Source organism: Mytilus edulis, chromosome 4 (genome assembly GCF_963676685.1).
Source record: "Mytilus edulis chromosome 4, xbMytEdul2.2, whole genome shotgun sequence".
NCBI lineage: Eukaryota > Metazoa > Mollusca > Bivalvia > Mytilida > Mytilidae > Mytilus > Mytilus edulis.
In genome coordinates this window covers 84,928,084-84,949,628 of record NC_092347.1, presented here as the reverse complement: position 1 = coordinate 84,949,628, position 21,545 = coordinate 84,928,084, and the positions used below count along the sequence as shown (strand labels likewise).

Below are 21,545 nucleotides of genomic sequence, written 5' to 3'. Positions count from 1 at the left end.
TAATATTTCATACACGTTACCTGCTTCAGTTATTTCTGTCGCATCGTATTTAGTTTATTTGACTAATATTGGTAAATCTACAAGCAGCATAAATGAAGCTTTTTATGCTATAAGTTGGACTCATAGATTAGCCGGAGTTGAAAATCCGTGTAAATCGGATTTGGTTATTTCTGTGAAGGAAGGATCTTTGAGATCTGTTGGACACATTGTGGTTAAGAAAAAACCTATAACACCAGAAATTTTGTATCAAATTGTTATGCTTTATGGTAACGATAAATCTAATCTTAAAGATGTTAGAATAGCATGTATGTGCCTTATAAGTTTTGCTGGATTTTTGAGGTATTCAGAATTAGCAAATCTGACAAGAAATAATATTGTTTTTCATGATTTGTACATTGTTTTACTGATAGAGAGTAGTAAAACTGATATTTACCGTGAGGGTAGAGATGTACTCATTTCAAAAACGGACAAAATTACATGTCCCGTTAAAATGTTGATGAAATATTTAGATTTAGCAAACATCAAGTCGGACAGTAATGATTTGATTTTTCGTCCTTTATCTTTTTGTAAATCTGTAAATCACGGGTTACAAATTAAGAAATGGGAAGCTTTCTTATACTACTGCAAGAGAAATTCTGTTATCTACTTTAACATCTATTGGATTAGACAAAAAGTATTTTGGTTTGCATAGTTTGAGGTCCGGAGGCGCCACTGCTGCTGCAAACGCGCATGTGGAAGATCGAATCTTCAAAAAACATGGTCGCTGGAAATCAGACCAGGCTAAGGACGGATATGTCAAAGAGAATATCAGTGAACGTCTGACAGTAACTAAAAATTTAGGAATTTAAAAAACACACATTTGCGCCTTTCTTTGTTTTGTCGAAAATAGCTGCACATGCTGGCGAGCTATTCCTATGTAACAAGTGTTTGTTTTTATTTTATAAATACTTTATATGCGTTTGAGTTGACGAATTAGAATATAAATGTATTTATTAAAGTTGAGCATACACATGTTTTCTATTATGTAAACAATCACACGTGATTGTGTGTCCGCATAGTGGTCATCTATTGGTGTTTATATTGGATAAACAGGTTTGTGTTTTAAATATATGATATTTCGGATTGGTCAATATTTGTCGCATTGCGTAAATATATTGAGTATGATATTTGTTATGTAAATAGCACGGGATTTTTAAAGCGCGAATAGTTGTATTGTTTAAGTAATTTAAGATATATGGTCATTCGAAGCTCGTATACCGTTCAGTAAGGCAGCTTAGTTTAGGTAAAGACCCCCCCCCCCCACACACGGTTTAAGATGCTTGTATATTTGAAATGTTTTCACGCATAGATAGATAGATATTTATACTATCAGTAGGACATTGTCTGTTTGATTATTAAGATTTATATGTATATATGATTTCTGATTTTGTTTTTCTATTTTGTAGGCTGTCGTGTACTACGCAGCGGTGTTGCCGATATCATGACATCGGGACTCAATATTTTGTTTTAATAAAATTTAACAGTAAGCTGCCCATGCTGGCGAGCTATTCCTATGTAACAAGTGTTTGTTTTTATTCTATAAATACTTTATATGCGTTTGAGTTGACGAATTAGAATATAAGATGTTTTATTCAAAATGATATCAGATTCTTATAAATATAGAATACTTTTAAGAAAGAAAAACTATATGAAAGCTTAGTTTGGACAATTTTATAGCAATTCAAAATAAACAGGTCCTCTTCAGCATGGAAATGACTATAATATAACTATACAAATGGATAAACTAATTTTGTCACAACATCATTAAAGTGGAGTTAAAGTCTTATAGGATTGTAAGTATGTTTTATTTTATCACCTTGCACTTTCACATTTTGACTGAACAATTTGTTCAATATTCTGACCAGTTGAACAATTTGGTTAAATAAAACAAATTGCAATTTGGTCAAAATTTTGAATGAGTTGCAATTGGTGGAGAGCAACACTAACAGTCAAGTCACTGTAATATAGTTATGAGTAGGGCCCTAAGGATTATCATACTATATTGGAGACAGTTTTATTACAGGAAAGGGATAAAAAAAACAAAAACAAGTGGAAAATGGTAAATTAAAAACCTGACCTTGATGAAATGACCAAAATTATTTCGGTAAAAAAAATCAAATTTGTCCTAAATCCTAATATTTCGTTTATGACAAATAGCTCTCAGTTTAGGTCATGTCCAGAAAATATTACCCTTGAATTAGATGGTTGAATTCCACTCTACATCCTTAGTCTGTCTTCCATTAAATTGACTATTTTACAATCTAATGCATTCTGAGCCTCATTTACAGTAGATTCACATTCCATTAACTATTTACCTGCATAAGAAGTCTTGATCTATATTGGTTTTGTTATAAACACTTAACCAAACCATACCACATGCATCAGGGAAGACTATCTTCTCAGAATAAACTGCACACACATCAGTTGTCTGATTTTTATCTATAATATATATATATTATATACATTACTGACAAAACATGAAATGCTTTTGTGCAATACACTATGCTGTTGCAAAAATGCCTCCCCCCCCCTCACAAATTTTTTTTAAAAATTAAACATATAAAAATAAAAGCAATGTAAGGGAAGTAATTCAAATATGGCATTGTAATTATTATCTTTTAAATTTAATGTTTACTAAATTAAACATTAACAAATTTTATAGCCATAGGACCAAAATTAAGACCAATTAGAAAATATGGGACCAACAACCAAATACACAGTTAAATTCAGCATATGAAAAAATATTTAATACATAGAGCATGAAAAATTGTAAACCTTATATCAAAAAGTCCCAACAGAAAGAATCAAAGCATATCAAAGACAATAAAGATATATATTGTTCTCTTCTATATACTGTAAAATATCATGAATCAATCAAATGCTTATAAAATGCTAAATGGTTCAATGTCAATTTCATAAAGATCCAAAGAGCAATACTTTGAAAAGTAATTGTCCATTAATCAGGAAACCCTTGTTTCCCCCTATTTTGCACCTAATTCTTAAACGAGTTGACCCATAGCCCCGCAAAGGCCAATCCTTACTATCCATTTGAGGCATAGAAACTTGTGGTACAATTTCAGAGAGATCCATACACTGTTCCACAAGTTAAGTCTGGAAAGTAGAAAAATGCTTACTTGGGCCCTGACCCCTTTTTGGCCCCTTATTCCTGAAGTGTTGGGACCATAACCCCAATAATCAATCCCAACCATCCTTTTGTGGTTTTAAATCTTGTGTTTAAATTTCATAGATTTCTATTCACTTATACAAAAATTATTGTCTGGAAACCAAATGTCTTTGGACGAAACTGACGAAGACAATGTAAAATCAATAGACCACAAAAATTTTCAGTCGTATAAAAAGGCAGTACGCTATACATTATTCCATTCAACGAATAAAGATGACCTACTGCATATAGTATCTGAGATACAGACATAGCTATACATGAAAACTTAAAATTGACCAGTAAAGCATGAAAAAAGATCAAGGTCAGATAAACTCAGCCAAATAGAAATAAACATTTTACAATCATTATATACACTAAATATAGTTGACAAATTACTTATGGTCATTGAGAAACAGACCTTTAGTATATGTATACCCTTTAGTAGGATGCACTTCTGACAATGCAATTTCCCATACGAACTCCCCTTACGACTAAAACTAAAACCACTATGGAGTTTCATAAAATAAATATTTTCTAGAATAGAAAGTTGACAACTATTTCATTCAAAGGTCAAAACATAGTGCTGGTCAGCATATTTTCAACTTTTATATGCCCGTGGAACTTCTAAGAGTTTGAACTTATACTAAATTTCTGTACTACCCCACCCTTACTTTTGGGTCTGCCTTAGAATTCAATTATGCTACCACGTGTATAAATGCTGGTAACATTCCAATATAGAGATTATATCTTGGAACCAGTATGTAAATAAAATTAACTAGATGCTCCGCAGGGCACAGCTTCATACAACTGCAGAGGTTGAACCCTGAACAGTTGGGGCAAGTATGGACACAACATTCAAGATGGGCTCTAAATTTGGATTGTGATTAAATAGTTGACACAGCATAGGTTTCTGATACAGAATGAATGTGGTCTAATGAACTTAAAATTTTTTGTTTGCCTTTGAGCAATTAACTATGCTGTTGAATATTAATCCTCTCAAAAAAAATGTTTGAAGAAATTTTCTTTTTATTTATGAAATCTGAAATAAGAAAAATTGAACCCCCCCCCCCCCCCCCCCCTCAATTTTTTTTTCTCACATCCCCCTTACCCTTATTCCAAAACTGATCTCAATTCAAATTTCTTTTGGAGTTTGCAACAATAACTACTCATTTAAACACATCATAAAATATTAAAATGTACATTGTATATTGTATAAAACAATGATTTAAGTTGATTCAATTACTATTCTGGACAAAGAAAGATAACTCCAATTTTCAAAGAATATTTCATAAAAACTGTGCAATTGAAAATTTCTTACTATTGAGCAATATTGTGCAATTAGATATTTCTTGCTATTGCGCAATACTGTGCAATTGAAGATTTCTTGCTATTTCACAATACTGTGCAATTGAAGATTTCTTGCTATTGTGCAATACTGTGCAATTGAAAATTTCTTGCTATTGCACAATACTGTGCAACTGAAGATTTCTTGCTATTGCGCAAATTATTAACTGTGCAATTGAAAATTTCTTGCTATTGCACAATACTCAATATAATAATGTTGGACCCCGATTTGGACCAACTTGAAAACAGGGCCCATAATCAAAAATCTAAGTACATGTACCGGTACATGTTTAGATTCAGCATATCAAAGAACCCCAAGAATTCAATTTTTGTTAAAATCAAGCTACATGTAAGTTGAATTTTGGACCCTTTGGACCTTAATAGAGACCAATTTGAAAATAGGACCAAAACTTAAGAATCTGAATACACGGTTAGATTCGGCATATCAAAGACCCAAATAATTCATTTTTTGTTGAAATCAAACAAAGTTTAATTTTTGACCCTTTTGGCCCCTAATTCATTGGGACCAAAGAAAATATGGGATTTTTTTACAATTAATGGTTTCAATTTTTAAACAATAAGGGTGATAACTCCTGAATGGCAAAAGTGATCTATAGCACTATAATTAAATTTGACGTACTTAGATGGAATGTCTCTCAAGTTATTGCAGAGAAAAACCATAAAGTACCAATTTTAATCAAAACAAGGATCCATAACATCTGAAGGTCTTATCCTACATTTTGTCATCAGTAACAACATATTTAAATTTTAAAAGCATTGGATGAATGGCTCTCTAGTTATTGCTTAAAAATAAACAAAAGCCATTTTCCTTATTAAATTCACCATAGCATGAAAGTAATTTACAGGGAGATTTTGCAATTTATTAAGATATATACAAAAGAAAACGTGGTATGATTGCAAATGAGACAACTCTACACAAGTGACCAAAATACACAGAAGTTAACAATTATAGGTCACCGTACTACCCTCAACAATGAGCAAAGCCCATACAACATATTCTTTTACATAAAATTGAGAGAAAAATTCAGGTCATTTTACCTGGCACACAAGTGAGTAAATCAAATCCCTGTGGTATATAGCTGCTAAAATTTGATTTGACCAAGGTCTCTGCAACATCTCTGATAGTACATGATGGAAAAGTCATAGCTGTACAGTTGATAAACTGGAGCCAGATTCTGTAAAATTCAGTGAGAACATATTTTAAATAGAGGTGGTGGTGAACAAAATTTCAAAATTAGGACCAAGATATTTTATTTTTGTCATTTTCTTGTGTTGGTTCTGTTTTTTTTCACTTTTAGTGGTTTTACCTTGATGACACTACTTTTGAGTCAAGCAGATTATAAGTCTACTTAGGCAGGGTAATCCACCAATTTTGAATCATATGAAGCGACATAAATATATACTGAATATTTCGTATCTTTGGCCATCACTTATTGTAAAAAGAATTTGTTATAAATCAGACAATTGATACCAATTGACTGAATATGAGTGGAATACCGTACAGAGGGTTATTTTGGCGGGTTTAAACATTTCTCCATTGTCATTGAATAAGGTATAGGAAATATTTTGGCAGTTATTAAGTTGGGTGATTCAAAACTTTTATCAATACCTTTGCATGTGTCCTTTTATTGATCTATTCATGATATAAAGTGAAAATTTACACCCCACGAAAATATCCCGTTATACAGTAGTAAGTTTATTGTCCCTTGAGGTGTAACTAATGACCTCAGGCATAATCTAGGGCAATATTTGTATCTTAGGGAACAAAAAACTTACTTTTCACGAAAGATTCAGTTAGTTAGTTTTATTAAACCATAAGAGACAACAGACACAAAGATATACAAAGGACTGAGCTGCACAGCTGACCAAAATTCAGTATAACAGTTGAAAAAGACAATACACCTTATCGCTATTTGGAAATCTGGTTGACCCAAGAATCTGCCCCACTTGAACTATTGTCGTCATACAATAATCACTTTTCCATTGTGGCGTCAGATATTTTGTATTATGACGTCAAAATTTGACAGGTACCTTTGTGAAGTCCAGTAAGGGCAGAAAAATAGCGATTATGTGTATGGACATATAATGAGGAGATTTACCCAATTGTAAATATACGTTCCAATAATGAGCAATTGACTATAATAATCGTTGATAACGGTCCAGTATAAATTGTTAAAAACCTGCAAGCCATCCTGTAGGTGCAGTTGAAATCCCGCTATGTTATATCTGTATAAATCTTCTTCTCGCAATGTTTTGTGACAATCTTTGTCACTTACTGTGGATTTATTTATTTTCATGGGTACCAATTTTCGTGGATTGAAGAAAACTTGCATATTTGTGGATATTTAATTCGTTGTTTTGACAAAATCTGCATGTATTCCTTCTGAGAATTCGTAAATATTTGAATATTTAGATTTGGTGCTTCCCCTGTTCTCACAAAAATTTGTATCCAACAAATATTAATGAATCCACAGTATACCGTATAAATTATTTAAACAGTACAGTTTGTCATTTATACTGTAAAGTTTATTTTCATACTCACTGACAATGTGGATACTGTAAAGATGGCCCGTATCCAGTAAAACATGCACTGTTCATCGCCATGGTTTCTATTAGTTCTGTATTATGACAGGAATCCAAATCATCATCATTCACTAGAGAAAGGAATGAAATATGGAATCATTTATAATTATCTCTTGAACTAATGATTGCAATTAGAAACTACTTCAAATAGACTATGACTGACTTTTGACTTCAGAAGTTATATATTTTTTTGACAGGTTACTTTCTCTGTGGTTGGACATCCTGGTATTCTTTCAAGCAAGAAGTTACTTATGTAAGTAACTTCATGATTTTAATTGGTACAATTTTGAAGGAAAGCTAACTGTTTGATGAATTCTGCACATGACTAAATCATCAGAAAGCAGTAAACTTTCTCTAAAATTACATCATTTATATATTTGATATTACTTTGTTTGGTTGCTCGTAATTGACAGATTACCAGGATGTCTTACCACAGAGCAGGTAACCTGTTGAAAAAAATATAGAACCCAGAGTTGAAAGTCGGTAATATGAAAACATGCTATTGTCTTGCATTTCAAAAAATAAGCCTGGAATATATATAATAATTTTTGGGGGTATAATACCTGTCAAATTCTTAAAGCATTGAATCTGCACATCTGTCTGTATCTTACATTTATTTTATCAAAGAGTAAATCAAGTTTTATTAACTAAGGAAGAGATAAAATAACTCCCTGGCTTATACCATTAAAATTGTAAGTACAAATGTATATAAACTGTTGACATCAAGATATATCTTGCATGTATATAACTTTTAGAGTAAACATTGAATATTAAAATGACAATTTTAACATATTACTATCATACTATGTAACACATTAAAAGTCAATGAACCTTGATTGATGGTAAAGGACAACATAATGTCTTTGGAAATAAGATAAGCAAAACTAAAACAACTGCAAACAAGATATATTAGGCTTATTCTTAGGGGTTCCCCTTATGTCCACTTTTTATTTTTCTCTTTGAGAAGGAAATATGGTTACTCTGTAGATATTGTTCTATTTGGAAATGCCATCACTGTTTTTTTCCTTTAAGGAGGCTTGTGGGTATAAAGCATTTATTTTTTGTAATATAGGATTTCGCTATATTTTTTTATAAATGAACTTTCTCATATACTTATTAGAAAAATGAAATAAAAATATGGGGTCACTGTTCATTTAAGCTCACAATCTGCCTCTGAAAGAAGCATACAATTTTGTTAATGTCCTTTTTTTTCTATTGAACTAATAGGTGAAAAAGAGGTACTATCAGAATAAAAAAAGAACTAAATTACAGAAATCGCTTAAATTTTACAATTATTTAGTTTATGTAAAGCTTATTTGAAAACAATAATTAAAAATATAGGTCACCGATGAGTTTAAGAAGATATTTCAATTTTAATGCCAAAAAATGGCATTTTTGCACCGTAGGGAGGTAATTTGGAGCTTTGTCAATGATAAAAACATTTTAAAAGTCATCTGGGGCCAAACCCAATTGATTTTTTTGGTTGATTTTGGTACCATATCATAAAATAATAACTAATAGTGTAATAAATAAAATTTGTAATGAAAAAATAAATGTTAAATTTTTTGCCGAAATGTTTGTACCCGCAAAAAAAAGTCTCCTTAAAAGATTTATAAGAGAAATGAAAAAAACTTGACTGCCCATTCAATATAAAATCTTACCATTACAAGATCTGATTTGTGACTGAGGAATATTTGGTAGAAAGCTTTGTAATATAGCTGGCATCCATCCATTAAGTGATGTCCTTGCACACTTCTTGTCTGTGTTTTCTTCAGTTGTCTGATGTATACAATCTAAGTATATATTGTATGACCTGCAATGAAAAAAGTTTATCATAGGTATCATAAAGAGGCAGTCTATAAAGTAAAAGGAGATAAACTTAAAGCCAAAAGTTTCTTTACAGCATTAGCAAAGCAGAAAAAAATATTAAATTAACCAATGTATACTGATGTTTACAATCTATTTCTTTCTAACAAGTTTCATACTGTAGTTATCATCTGCTTTAACTCTAATTTAACTCTAATTTAACTCTAATTTAACTCTAATTTAACTCTAATTTAACTCTAATTTAACTCTAATTTAATCCCATTTTTACCCTTTCTAGCGCAATATAAACAAAATCTGTCAATAAACAGAAACCGGATTGTCTAATCGCACCAGAAAATTTAAGATTCCAGAAAGATATTTAGTTTATTTTAAAAACCAAAACCCAATAAGACAACTAAGTTTTCGATAGGAAGCCACAATTGACAAATACCCCTTTTCTACTCATGCTTTCTCATCTTTCTCTCATAGCTTCTACGATTATTTCATTATTTTTTAGTGTTTTATCTGTTTAATCTGCATTGCTTCACAAATGCATGCCAGTTGTTTTGGGAGTCAATACAAGCCCAATTTTGACAACTGATACTGCCATCCAGAACTTTCTTTTATTTTTTTAGTTTTCTCAGTAATAGTGACCTTGACCATTGACTTATTGGCTAACAAGAATGTGTCCATAGTACACGGATGCCCCACTCGCACTATCATTTTACATGTTCAGTGGACCGTGAAATTGGGGTCAATACTATAATTTGGCATTAAAATTAAAAAGATCATATCATAGGGAACATGTGTACTAAGTTTCAAGTTGATTGGAATTCAACTTCATCAAAAACTACCTTGACCAAAAACTTTAACCAAAACTTTAACCTGAGCTTCGCACTATCTTTTTCTTTGTTCAGTGGACCGTGAAATTGGGGTCAATACTTTAATCTGGCATTAAAATTAGAAAGATCATATCATAGGGAACATGTGTACTAAGTTTCAAGTTGATTGGAATTCAACTTCATCAAAAACTACCTTGACCATAAACTTTAACCAAAACTTTAACCTGAGCTTCGCACTATCTTTTTCTTTGTTCAGTGGACCGTGAAATCGGGGTCAAAACTTTAATTTGGCATTAAAATTAGAAAGATCATATCATGGGGAACATGTGTACTAAGTTTCGCGTTGATTGGACTTCAACTTCATCAAAAACTAACTTGACCAAAAACTTAAACCTGAAGCGGGACGAATGGACGCACGGACGAACAGAACGAAGGAAAAACAAACAGACAAACGGAGGCACAGATCAGAAAACATAATGCCCCTCTACGATCGTAGGTGGGGCATAAAAAATCACTAGGAGTCTTTCCCTACCCTACATCAAAATCAATATTATATGCTCCTGAAAATTTTAAGAAACATAAAAATAAAGCTTAAAATTTAATTAAAAGTCTACATGGATTCCCAGACAATTATTAGCTTTATGAACATAATCCTTTTTACAGAAAACCATAAATGTTTTTTAAGAGGTCTATTCTGTTTGTATTGTAACTGAAAAGTACCAGTTGTTGAAATCAAAGTTGTGCAAATAAACTCAGGTTAATCTAAGTTTATCCAGCCTTAGTCATGCTCTATCTGAACTTTTGTAAATCCAAGCTTAACCAACCTAAGTCAAGGTCAAGCTTAACTTTTGTTAATCTAAGCCTAACCCACTCAGGCAAGGTGAGGCTGAACTTACATAAATTTAACATTAATCAACCTAAGTTGAGCTGAGGCTGAATGCGAGTAAATCTAAGCTTTACCAACATAAGTCAAGCTCAGGCTGGACATATGAAAATTTAATCTTAACCCACCTAATTCAAGCTTGGGCTGAACTTATGTAAATCTAAGCGTAACCAACCTAAGTCAAGGTCAAGAAGAACTCATGTAAATTTATGTTTTATTTGTATTATATTTACCTGCAGAAAATTTCTTGGTCTATGTTGGTTTTATTCATGTATCCATACAAAGCCATAATACAAGTCTGAACAGACATGACTTCTATATTGTAAACTTTACAAACATCATCTGAACCTGTTGTGTCATCTGTGTAAAAAAATGTCATATACATCATAGGTAAATACTTCAGAACATCAGTTCAAAAATTTTGTGTTTTAGAAATGCGCAAATATATTCAGCCTTGCCACATTCTATGTGTGTCTGTCTCAAGTCATAAGACTGTAATTCAAACTTAATGGTTGCTTTTTTGTTGCTTTTTATCATATTTATTTTTCCTTTATTGTTATACATATAAATCAGGCCAATAGTGTTCTAGTATGAGTTGTTTTAATTTTGTCATTTCTGGGTCTGTTATAGCTCACTATGTGGTATTGGTTTTGCTCATTGTAGAAGGCTGTAGTGTTGCTAACTTCTACATCCCTTGGTCTCAAGTGGAAAATTGTCTCATTGACAAGAACATTTATTTTATGGCTTTGTTCATGTTAAGAATATTATTTATTTATTTTATATAATGACCTGTTCCTTTTTACTTTACTGACATAATTGCATTGATTGAATGTTAGTTGCTTCATGTCTAGTGGCACTGACATAAATACATGTGAAATGTCTAAATTTACCTTCTTTGGATACAACAATAACACTATCTGGATCTGCAAGCTTAACTAAATCAAGCTGTGACTTTGGGTCACCTCTAACTTCCAAAAGCATTTGTACTGTGCCTGATTTGATATCTGATGTCTTAAGTAGATAGTAATACTTGATCAGAAATACTGCTATTACACTGCCTTCTCTGTGAATGAATAATAATTTATAATAATGATACCTTTAAATAAATGTAATACATGTACAAATGTATGCTGCAGTCAAGGTGACTTCCCTAGAACTACATGTAAAGTCCCATCTACAGAATCAGATTATATCTTTCTACGTTTGTCAATTATGCAAGTTTTCATGATGTCATTTAACAGATAGAGGGGATCACCTGTATAACTGTACTTTCAAAGTTCATCAAGCCTTTCCCTGATTGTCATTATGCAGGATAAACTAGAAATAATGTTTGTTCTGTAGGTACTTAATCACAGATCCCTAATAGATCTGTGCTGAATATCAACTATAATGATTGATTGTTGGTTGCTTAATGTCCAGTGGGAAATATTTCATGTGTGTTCAGGACGAGAACTAGTTGACAATAAATACAATAGTTAGGTTTTGTAATAGAGACAGGATGAAGGTCAATGAAATTTGGACTGCCACCAGAAAATGACTAAATAAAAGTATAAATTATAAGAATTTAATTTGCCCAATACTTCATGCAACATAGCACCATGTTTTTTTAACCACTCAATCAACATCAGAAGTTGTCTATTTATTGAAATGGGAAGATATCCCTTATTTCTTGAAGTAATTTTAAATATGTTTAGATATTATAAATATATATTAAAGTCTGATGATATCCTTCTCTCTGAAGCCCTGAATGTCTCTAGATCACTAAATAGTTTAAACAAAAATAGTTGGTATAGTTGTATTGCTATTCTTATGAAATATCTTGATATAGATCTTAAACTTGTTAAAATTTCAAAGATGGATTTAAAATCACTAATTTACCGGAAATTAAAACAGAAATATTCTTGTATCTGGAAATCTGAACTTTACAATGATAGACAAAATAAACAGCTAGAAATAAACTAAGAACTTACAGATTATTTAAAGAAAATATTTATATGGAAAAGTACTTATTAATTTTAAATGAGGATGAAAGGCGACTGCTCATTAAGTTCAGAGTCAGTGCACATAAATTAGAAATTGAAAGAGGCAGATATGTGGGGCTTCGAGTGGAGGATAGAATATGTAAATTATGTAACACTGAAGTTGAAGATGAAATTCATTTTCTTCTTCAGTGTCCTGTTTTAGAAAATAAAAGATCTGAATATATAGATTACTTAAATAAGGTTAACAAAAACTTTAAAAGCCCCCCAAATAAATCAAAATTAATATGGTTAATGTCATCTGAGGATAATGTTATAATTAAAAAAGTAAGTTTATTATTGTGTACTTTATTCAAAGAGACAAAATTAATTCTAGATACAGTTTAGTCACAGGTAGTTTGTCCATCTATATTATATTGTAAAACTATATATATATATATATCTTTTCTGCAGAATTTATTTGGTTGAAAAAGACTTCACTTTGTTTAATTGTTAAATAATCAATGTAATCAATATGTAATCACTTGTATGAAATTGAACTTAATTGTACTGCTCAAATTATTGGGCGTCATAATTGACAATAAAAAACTTTGTGTTGTATTTGTATTGTATAAGTTAGACTTAGCATGATACAAACTTTTGTCAAATAAAGATTGAGATAACATCAATTTAATGTCTCACTGCTAAAATCATTCTAACACCATTTAAAAAATTACAAACCTTAGTTCTATAACCTTGAAGTAATCAATTGCTGCACTGTTGTTTCCTGCACCTATAATAATCTACACAGAAAAAAAAATTAAAACTTTATATTTCAACAATAAATTGATAACAACTTAGGGGTATATGGAAAAAATTTGTTCATGTAACTACATATAACATGTATATATACATATGTTCATTACTCATCATAGGCACTTTCAGTTTATCATGCAGATACTTTTTTTTTATTAATTTGTCATTTTGGGCCCTTTTATAGCCTGCTATCATAGCAGTGTTATGAGGTATGTGTATTGCTCGTTGTTCATGGACATATGGTAACAAATAGTTGCAGACTCTTATGTTATTTCAATTTGGTGTCTGGTTCAGATTTGACCATTGGCAATAACACCACATCTTTTTTTATATTGATCTTTGAAATTGACCATATTCTACCAAGACCTTCAACAATGTTGTAGAGTAAATGAAAGTCTTAATGCTTTACTGATTTCAATGTTCTAGTGGATTACTCTATTAACACAGTTGATAAAGAGCTGTGAGTAATGCCAGGGTCTTATCCCTGGACTGCACAGTGGTAATTCTGGAAGAAATTATTGTGTGCTTTACCTATACTTATGTATTCCAACAAATGAATCCACAGTATTTAACTTTTATTACAGTTAATAATTCCTTGCTATACTTAGGTACCTGATTTACAAGTCTGGTCTCCAAGTCTGAGAATTCTTTGCTTGATGTATTGGAATATTCTGGCTTCCATGGAATGTCAAATTTAATGGTTATTTCAAACATTGATGAACTCTCATCTGTTAAAGATAGGAAAATATTTAAGTAGAGGTATCCTTCAGAGGTGGTCAATGTGAAAGCCTCTCCCTGTTTACTACATCATTATCCTGACATTATAGAATTGCTACATGCCTTAACTATTTAATGCCATCTTGCTGTATACATGTCATATTTTTAGTTACAAATACAATTGTCTTTAATTTCAAATCTATTTAGTATCCCTGTAAGACCACCTTCACCTTTTCAGAAGTGAGAAATTAAATTTTTAACAACAACAAAAAGTTAATTGATGTGGATTGTGGAGTTCCAACTAGCAAATTAGTTTTTGAGAAAAATTTTAAAAACTAAAAGACAAAGGTCACTGATGACAGATGACAAACACCAAGGGATGGGAATAGCACTCAATGGTCTTTTCAGTCAGGAGACGCTATAATTCATGATCCCCAACATTTATCATTGGATTCCATTCACCAACAGTTTAAGTATATACCATATTTTGTTCAGTAAATTTGTCTTTCTTTAATTTATAAGTTTTATATTTTCTAGAAGATGCCTGTGAATTCACAGTACAATTGGGCAAGTATTGAAAAAAAAAATTCAAATTTCGTGGGCAGTATGTCAACTCAGCTTGCACAAAAGCATATAAAACATTTTGAATTTAGACATTTTCTCAAAAACTTGTGTTTTCTGTTGATAAAAGGTTGTTTCAAAGACAAATTTAGAAAGTACAAAACATTACATTTATATGCCATATAACACATATTTCTGACTTTGTATGGTTTCAAATCTAGAGGAGATGCGGTTCAATGAAATCTGTCTTTTCCTTTCGTACTATATATATAAATATATTACCTGGAAGACATGAGGTAATTAAATCAAGATCTTGTGGAACCAGACTCCTGAAGTTCGCTGAGGTCATCAATGTTTGTGCTACTCCATTTATTGTACATGATGGAAATATATTAGCTATACATTTAAGGTAAGGAGTCCAGACCAAGCTGAAAAATAAAAATACTTGAAACATTTATCTATCAAAAACATACATATATTGTAAAGAATGTTTGGGTTTGCTATGTGGTAGAAATGTATAGTCCATGAGAGTTGAGGTATCACAATTGATCACATGATCATTGAAAGACAAGGATATGATTAGTTGGTGGACAAATGGTGTATAATGCACCTTTCAACCCCTTTTGTCTTATCATTGTGGCTAGTGTATAGTGGTGGGAGAGAAAAATCAATTATAGGCATGAAAACTGGCAATCTAGTCATTTAAGATTGGAGCTAAACCCACCTGCATTAAAGCCAGGTTCAAACTCATAACCTTAGTGTTGACAGGCTAGTGATTATTGTAGAAGGAATAGCAACTGAGGCACAAGCTAGAATGTGAGAATTAGTTTTAAGGGCCAGTCTTTGTAAGAATCAGGCAATTTAGAAGCATTCACAACAAACCCACTGACCTAACTATGCTATTTTGAATTTACCCTCATCCGGAGTTAGAAATTGTAGGTCTTTTGTTTCTGCATGTTGACAATTTGAGAAATCTAAATAACTTTTGATTAGAATGATAACAAATAAAAAAGTTTGCTCCCCTTAATTGGAAATTTCTAGTGCATTTCAACCAAATTATATCTTGAAATACCTGAACAGGAAAAGGTAACAACAGTTTTTTCATGCACCAATTCTTTTTTTAACTTAAATTAATGTAAAGTTGTGCTGGTTTTTTTTTGTCATGTTTTGACACCTGTCTGATTCTAAGGCAGATGGCACTTAAAAAACAAGACTTTGGAACACAATTGATTTCCTTGATAAACCTAAGAAATACAATATAATAAATATACTTTGATAAAATGTGTTCATATCTGGCATTAACATTTAGCATTAGAAAAATGCCAAAAAATCACCTACCTGCATGATGGACTTTGTAGGTATTGCACATAAGCAGCACAAGCACTGTTGAAAGCCATCTTCTCCAGAAGTTGTACATTTCCACACGAAAATACATCATCATCATCAACTGAAAGTCAGAAAATAAAATCACTACCACATAAGTAATTGTATGAATTAAAAATATGTAGATTTTGTTGATTAGAACTGATTTTTTTCTTGAAAGAGACATTCTCTTAACAACTAAAAATATTAAACTTTAAAAAAAAGTTTATACCTACAAGGCAAAATAGGACTGTAATAGAAGCTGTTTATGACTTGTGTTCAACTTAAATCAGAATCACTGTATTTATGTAGTGTCTTTTTTAATTCTTTTATTTTAATCAGAAAAAGGTGTAATATGACTTGTTTCTTGTCTGAATAGACAACTTTCAAGTTCAATGCATTTCTGTCAAAAACTTTGGTTTTAGTGAACATCATTCGTGCTTTTAGGGGCGTCGTCACTTCCGTTCCAATGTTGAGCGAGTGCTGGGAAAACTATGATGTTATATTGCACGAATTATTCGGCAAATTGAATTCTCATAATTGACAATCAGCACTGCTGTCATTAGGGAATGGTGATTAAGTGCCTACAGAACAAACATTATTTCTAGTTTAGTTTACAATGACAATCACTAAGTGCAGGAATACAGGCGATCATGACTGGGCCTTTTGCAACTCACAATGTGGTATGGGTATTACTTATTGTTCAAGGATATACACTATACAGTGGCCTCTAGTGTTGCTTACTTCTCTAAAGAGGTCTCTCATGGAGATTTGTTTCTTTAGAAATCATACCACATCTTCCTTTTTTTTTATATAACATTAAGAAAAGAACCCAATGAAGGTCCAAATATTTCCGATATCCCTGTTATATCATTTATTTCCAGGACTTCATTCCAGTAAAGGAAGCTTACCATCGCATGATCTAAATCGAGAGTCTGGAATATTTAGCATATATGGTAAAGCCGCTGGCATCCATGTATCCAAAGTTGATCTTTTACAATCTTTTCCTGTTTCTTTTTCCACAGTTAAATGCAAACAGTTCAAGTAGATATTGTATGCACTAAAACAAAAAAGTTTTTATCAATAATCAAATGTATGACCTATAGTTATTATTGTAATTTCATTCATTTAAACGAGCAGTGCAATAGAGTGAAATTAATTTCTCCTGGGTGTTTTCATCATTGTAGCATAGAGTCCCTAGGTTTTCCCACTTCAAAAACTATTTTCGCTGTATTTTTTTGCCCATGTCATCATTCAGCACGACACCATCAATCTGAACAGACGAATTTTCTTGGTAAATTTGACTTCTGGTTAAAAGTTTATTCAGCTTTATATTTGAAGAGTTTTTTGTTTGATACTGATGTTTGAATTATATATTATATATATGTATGATTATGAATAATGTTTATTTCATATTAAATATAGAGCATCAGCGTTTTCGTGCAACTATCAACTTTGGTATTTATTATAGCCTTTTATGGCGTGTATTTTCAAAGTGTTTATATATACTTTGATATTTGGTACAAATATTGGTGTTATGTCTACATTGATGGGTTGTTTATACTAGGAGAACTGCTATGTTATTTAAATTGTGATGTATAGTTGTCCCATTGGCAATCATACCAAATCTCCGTATCATTTATATTACGTTCTTATGATAAATAGCACAAGAAAACAAAAGTTCATTACCAAACCTCATTACAAATTATAAAATCTATTAAGTTCTCATGAGTAATCAAGAAAACACTAATTCCTCACCAAATCACAAAACAATCTTATTTTTACAAAAAAAAAATGAAGTTCAAAAATAGGCCACAAATATGAAGTCCATTGTTACAAGATTAAATATATATATTAAAATTATGAATAGACAGGTGAGCCAGTAAAAAACGACTATTTTTGTCCAGATGAAATGAGGTTAATACAAATAGTCTTGACAAATATGAAATATGTACCTTCTGCAGCATTTCTGCATGGGCACTTTCAAAGGAGAATTTAATTCTTTACATAAAAATGTTCATGTCAAAGATATCTCTAAAACAAGCACTGTAACCAACTTTTGATAATTCATTTAAGGGGGACAACTCCTGATAGAACTGTTTATTTATAATAATATAATAATAATAAATACTTTATTTCTTGGCATAGTGATTTTTTTAAATGTTTGCTTGAGTGATGATGAACATACTACTCCAATAAATTTGAATGAACTAGATATCATTGAGATGGGAGCCATCTCTGTGGGCCCCGCTGTCAATAACGTGGGGTAAATAAGTTGTATGGATAATCTGATATGAAGCATTATTTGAAGTTATTACATAGTCTCATGTGTGATTTTGATCTAAGATTTTAAGTTAAAACTGATAAATATTCTCATCTTACTTTCATAGTATAATAGTGATATGACCAGGGCTTTCAATAAGTTTAGAAGTAGAAGGATAAAACCAAAAAATAGGAGTCCCATCAATGCGGACGGCGAAGCCGGCCGCGGCGACGAGCTTGCTCGTCGAACCTACGGCCTGGGGTCTGGGGCCCGCTCAAGGGCCCCAGAATTTTTTTTTAAAATGGTGCAAAATCCTGCATTCTGGGAGTCTCCTGGACCCTGTTTCAGTCCTCTCAAAACATCATTTTTTTAATGAAGATAATGTAAATGTTTGATTAAAATTTGTAGCATGGTTGGATTTTCTGTAAATATTGACTACATTTATATCTGCATTTGATCCAGACTTCAACTTAAAGCTTGTATTTGAAGTTGTTTGAGAATAGCAATGACATGGTGATAATATAGGGAAAGATCCACATCCAATCATATTTATTCATTAATAAAATTTTATTATACTTAAACTCAAGAAGTTCTGAAATAGAAGAGGGGACCACTATATTTTGGTACAATTATAGCACTATGAAAATCCCTTTTTATAATATAGGAAATTATTCAATGCGCTTTATGAATTAATACTATCAGGAGGCTGGCCTAAATTACAAATGCATGTGTTTGCTGTTCGCTTACTGACCCGTCTGATGATTCACACCCCTCTAAAAATATTGATTTTCTGAAAAAAAACATTTTAAAATTTTATTTAAAAAAAAATTATTATTATTTGCCCCTTACAACATGCCTTAATAATTTTGTGATTATTGTGCTCTTTGAATAATAATTGAAAAAATAGTCATTAGATTAAAATTCTATGAGTTCAGGGAAAATAGAATATAAATTGAATGGGACATTAACATTCAGTTCAGTAGATACAACAGAGGCAGACAAATCCTTAACAGGATAATAAATTATATGATCCTTGACATGGGCATTGAGTGTGGGTACATCGTTGCATTGTGCATTGAAGTCAGAAGACCCTAAAGTGGGCCCAAATTTGACAGTGATGCTTTACAGATACAAAGAAAAGAAGATTGCGACACCAATTTATTTAATTTTTAATACAAAGCCAACATAGTTATAAAGGAACATGTTCATGTAGTTCACTCTATGTAATAGGATTTGAATCTAAAAACAAATGTGGGATCGGTGTCCTTGCGAACACGTGGGTCAGTGGCTGTACGTTGTTTATATTGGCGTTTGTTTGTTTTTTATTTTATTTTAACATTGTGAAAATATATAGTGTTCTCCTTTGAATAAGTTGTATTTCCATTCAATATTTATAAAGCACCTTGTGTTTGTATTTTTCTAATCCATTGACTGATGTCACTTTGGTTTCGTTTACTTATTTTCGTACACGCCTATTAATTACACCAATCGTAGGTCGTTTAAGAAAACCGGTTGTAAATCGACCAATCAGGAGTCTGTTTACAGACGGTGTTCGGGTGCATTCTGCTGGTTTCTACTTTCAGTAGTTTTTGCCTTACTCTCCTTGTTGATAGCGATCCCAGCCTAGGCGTTCGTGACTACTCGGGTCACTTCACGTAGAGGTTATAAATATCAGAGACATATGTCTCTGTAAATATCAACCACACTTTATCGGAAATCCCCTGGTTGTGTCAACAGCGTAAATTTCCCCTTCAGTCATTTTTATTGATTTTTTAATTTTACAATTTTGAGCAAAGTAGGCGGCGGATTTCCTTCAAGTAGACGACGAAAATCGCCGCCTACCGCCTTCTATTGAAAGCCCTGTATGACTGCATGATGTGAACTCATTGATTACTACTCTAAGGTGACTTCTGGATATATGGATTGATGTTTGAACAATATGTTTAAAGGTGCTGCCCAATTGATATTTGTCACATATTTTTAGAATTATGCCTTCAATATATTATGACCCACCAAGTATAAAGTATGAAATATTAATGGTTCTCGAGAGGTAGAGCGGACACAATTTGTTAAGAACAACGAACAGATGGACAGACCGACAGACTGATCTTAGACCTAGGATGCATACATTATGACACATTCTCTTGTGTTGGTTAATATATATGTTAAGTTGAAAATGTTTGTCAGGTATAAAGTATGAAATAATAACAGCTGTCCTCTCAAAATATAATGTGGATCAAATTTGTTAGCGATGGACAGACCAACAGACAGACAGACCTTTGACCTAGGAAGTGGTACATATATCATGACACACCCTCTGGTGTTGGTTAAAATAGATGTCAAGTATAATATTTGAAATCATAACGGTTTTCAAGATATAGAGCGGACACAATCTTCACCACAGGACACAGGGTTGTCAACTGAAACCAAAGTTTTTTTGACGTTGACCTTTGACCTAGGAAGTTGTACATACATCATGACACGCCCTCTGGTGGTGGTTAAAATGTATGACAAGTATATACTTTGAAATCATAACGATTATCTAGATATGGAGTGGACACGATCTTCACCACAGGACACGGGGTTGTCAACTGAAACCAAAGTTTTTGACCTTGACCTTTGACCTAGGAAGTTGTACATACAACATGACACACCCTCTGGTGTTGGTTAATAATCATGTTAAGTATTAAGTATGAAATCATAACGGTTCTCTAGATATGGAGCGGACACGAAAGTGTTACGGACGGACGGACGGACGGACGGACAGACGGACGGACGGACAGACGGACGGACGGACGGACGGACAGACGGACGGACGGACGGACGGACAGACGGACGGACGGACGGACAGACTGATCACTATAGGGCGACCCGCCGTCGACGGGGCCCTAATTATTAATACATCATTTAATTATTGATGATACCTGCAGAGTAAATCTTGATCCACATTGGTATTATTGACAAATCCATACACAGCAGCCGCACACAAAGTACTGTTCATTACTCTAGCATTGTAGCTTCCACATATACCAGTTACTGGGGAGTCATCTAAAATAGAAATAAATGTGGAATATGTCCATAGGGACACAGATGATGCCCCCGCTAGCATATAACATATTACAGGGACGTAACTCAAGAACTGTAAAAGTGAAGCTTCCAAAACCTGAGTTAAGAGGTAATAAGCGTT

General features: G+C 32.3%; 1 protein-coding gene across 1 annotated transcript in view; it reads right to left on the bottom strand.

Annotated features, from left to right (window-relative positions):
- LOC139520825 (uncharacterized) overlaps positions 1-21,545 on the bottom strand; it is a 175,480-nt gene that overhangs the window by 79,751 nt on the left and 74,184 nt on the right. Inside the window, exons 35-46 of the mRNA XM_071313797.1 lie at positions 21,283-21,406; positions 17,007-17,155; positions 16,072-16,180; positions 15,016-15,161; positions 14,068-14,183; positions 13,381-13,442; positions 11,572-11,744; positions 10,915-11,041; positions 8,812-8,963; positions 7,110-7,221; positions 5,606-5,742; positions 2,355-2,478 (exon numbers count right to left, since the gene is read on the bottom strand). Of these exons, the coding sequence (XP_071169898.1) occupies positions 2,355-2,478; positions 5,606-5,742; positions 7,110-7,221; positions 8,812-8,963; positions 10,915-11,041; positions 11,572-11,744; positions 13,381-13,442; positions 14,068-14,183; positions 15,016-15,161; positions 16,072-16,180; positions 17,007-17,155; positions 21,283-21,406 (1,531 nt within the window). The remainder of the gene's footprint in view (positions 1-2,354; positions 2,479-5,605; positions 5,743-7,109; positions 7,222-8,811; positions 8,964-10,914; positions 11,042-11,571; positions 11,745-13,380; positions 13,443-14,067; positions 14,184-15,015; positions 15,162-16,071; positions 16,181-17,006; positions 17,156-21,282; positions 21,407-21,545) is intronic.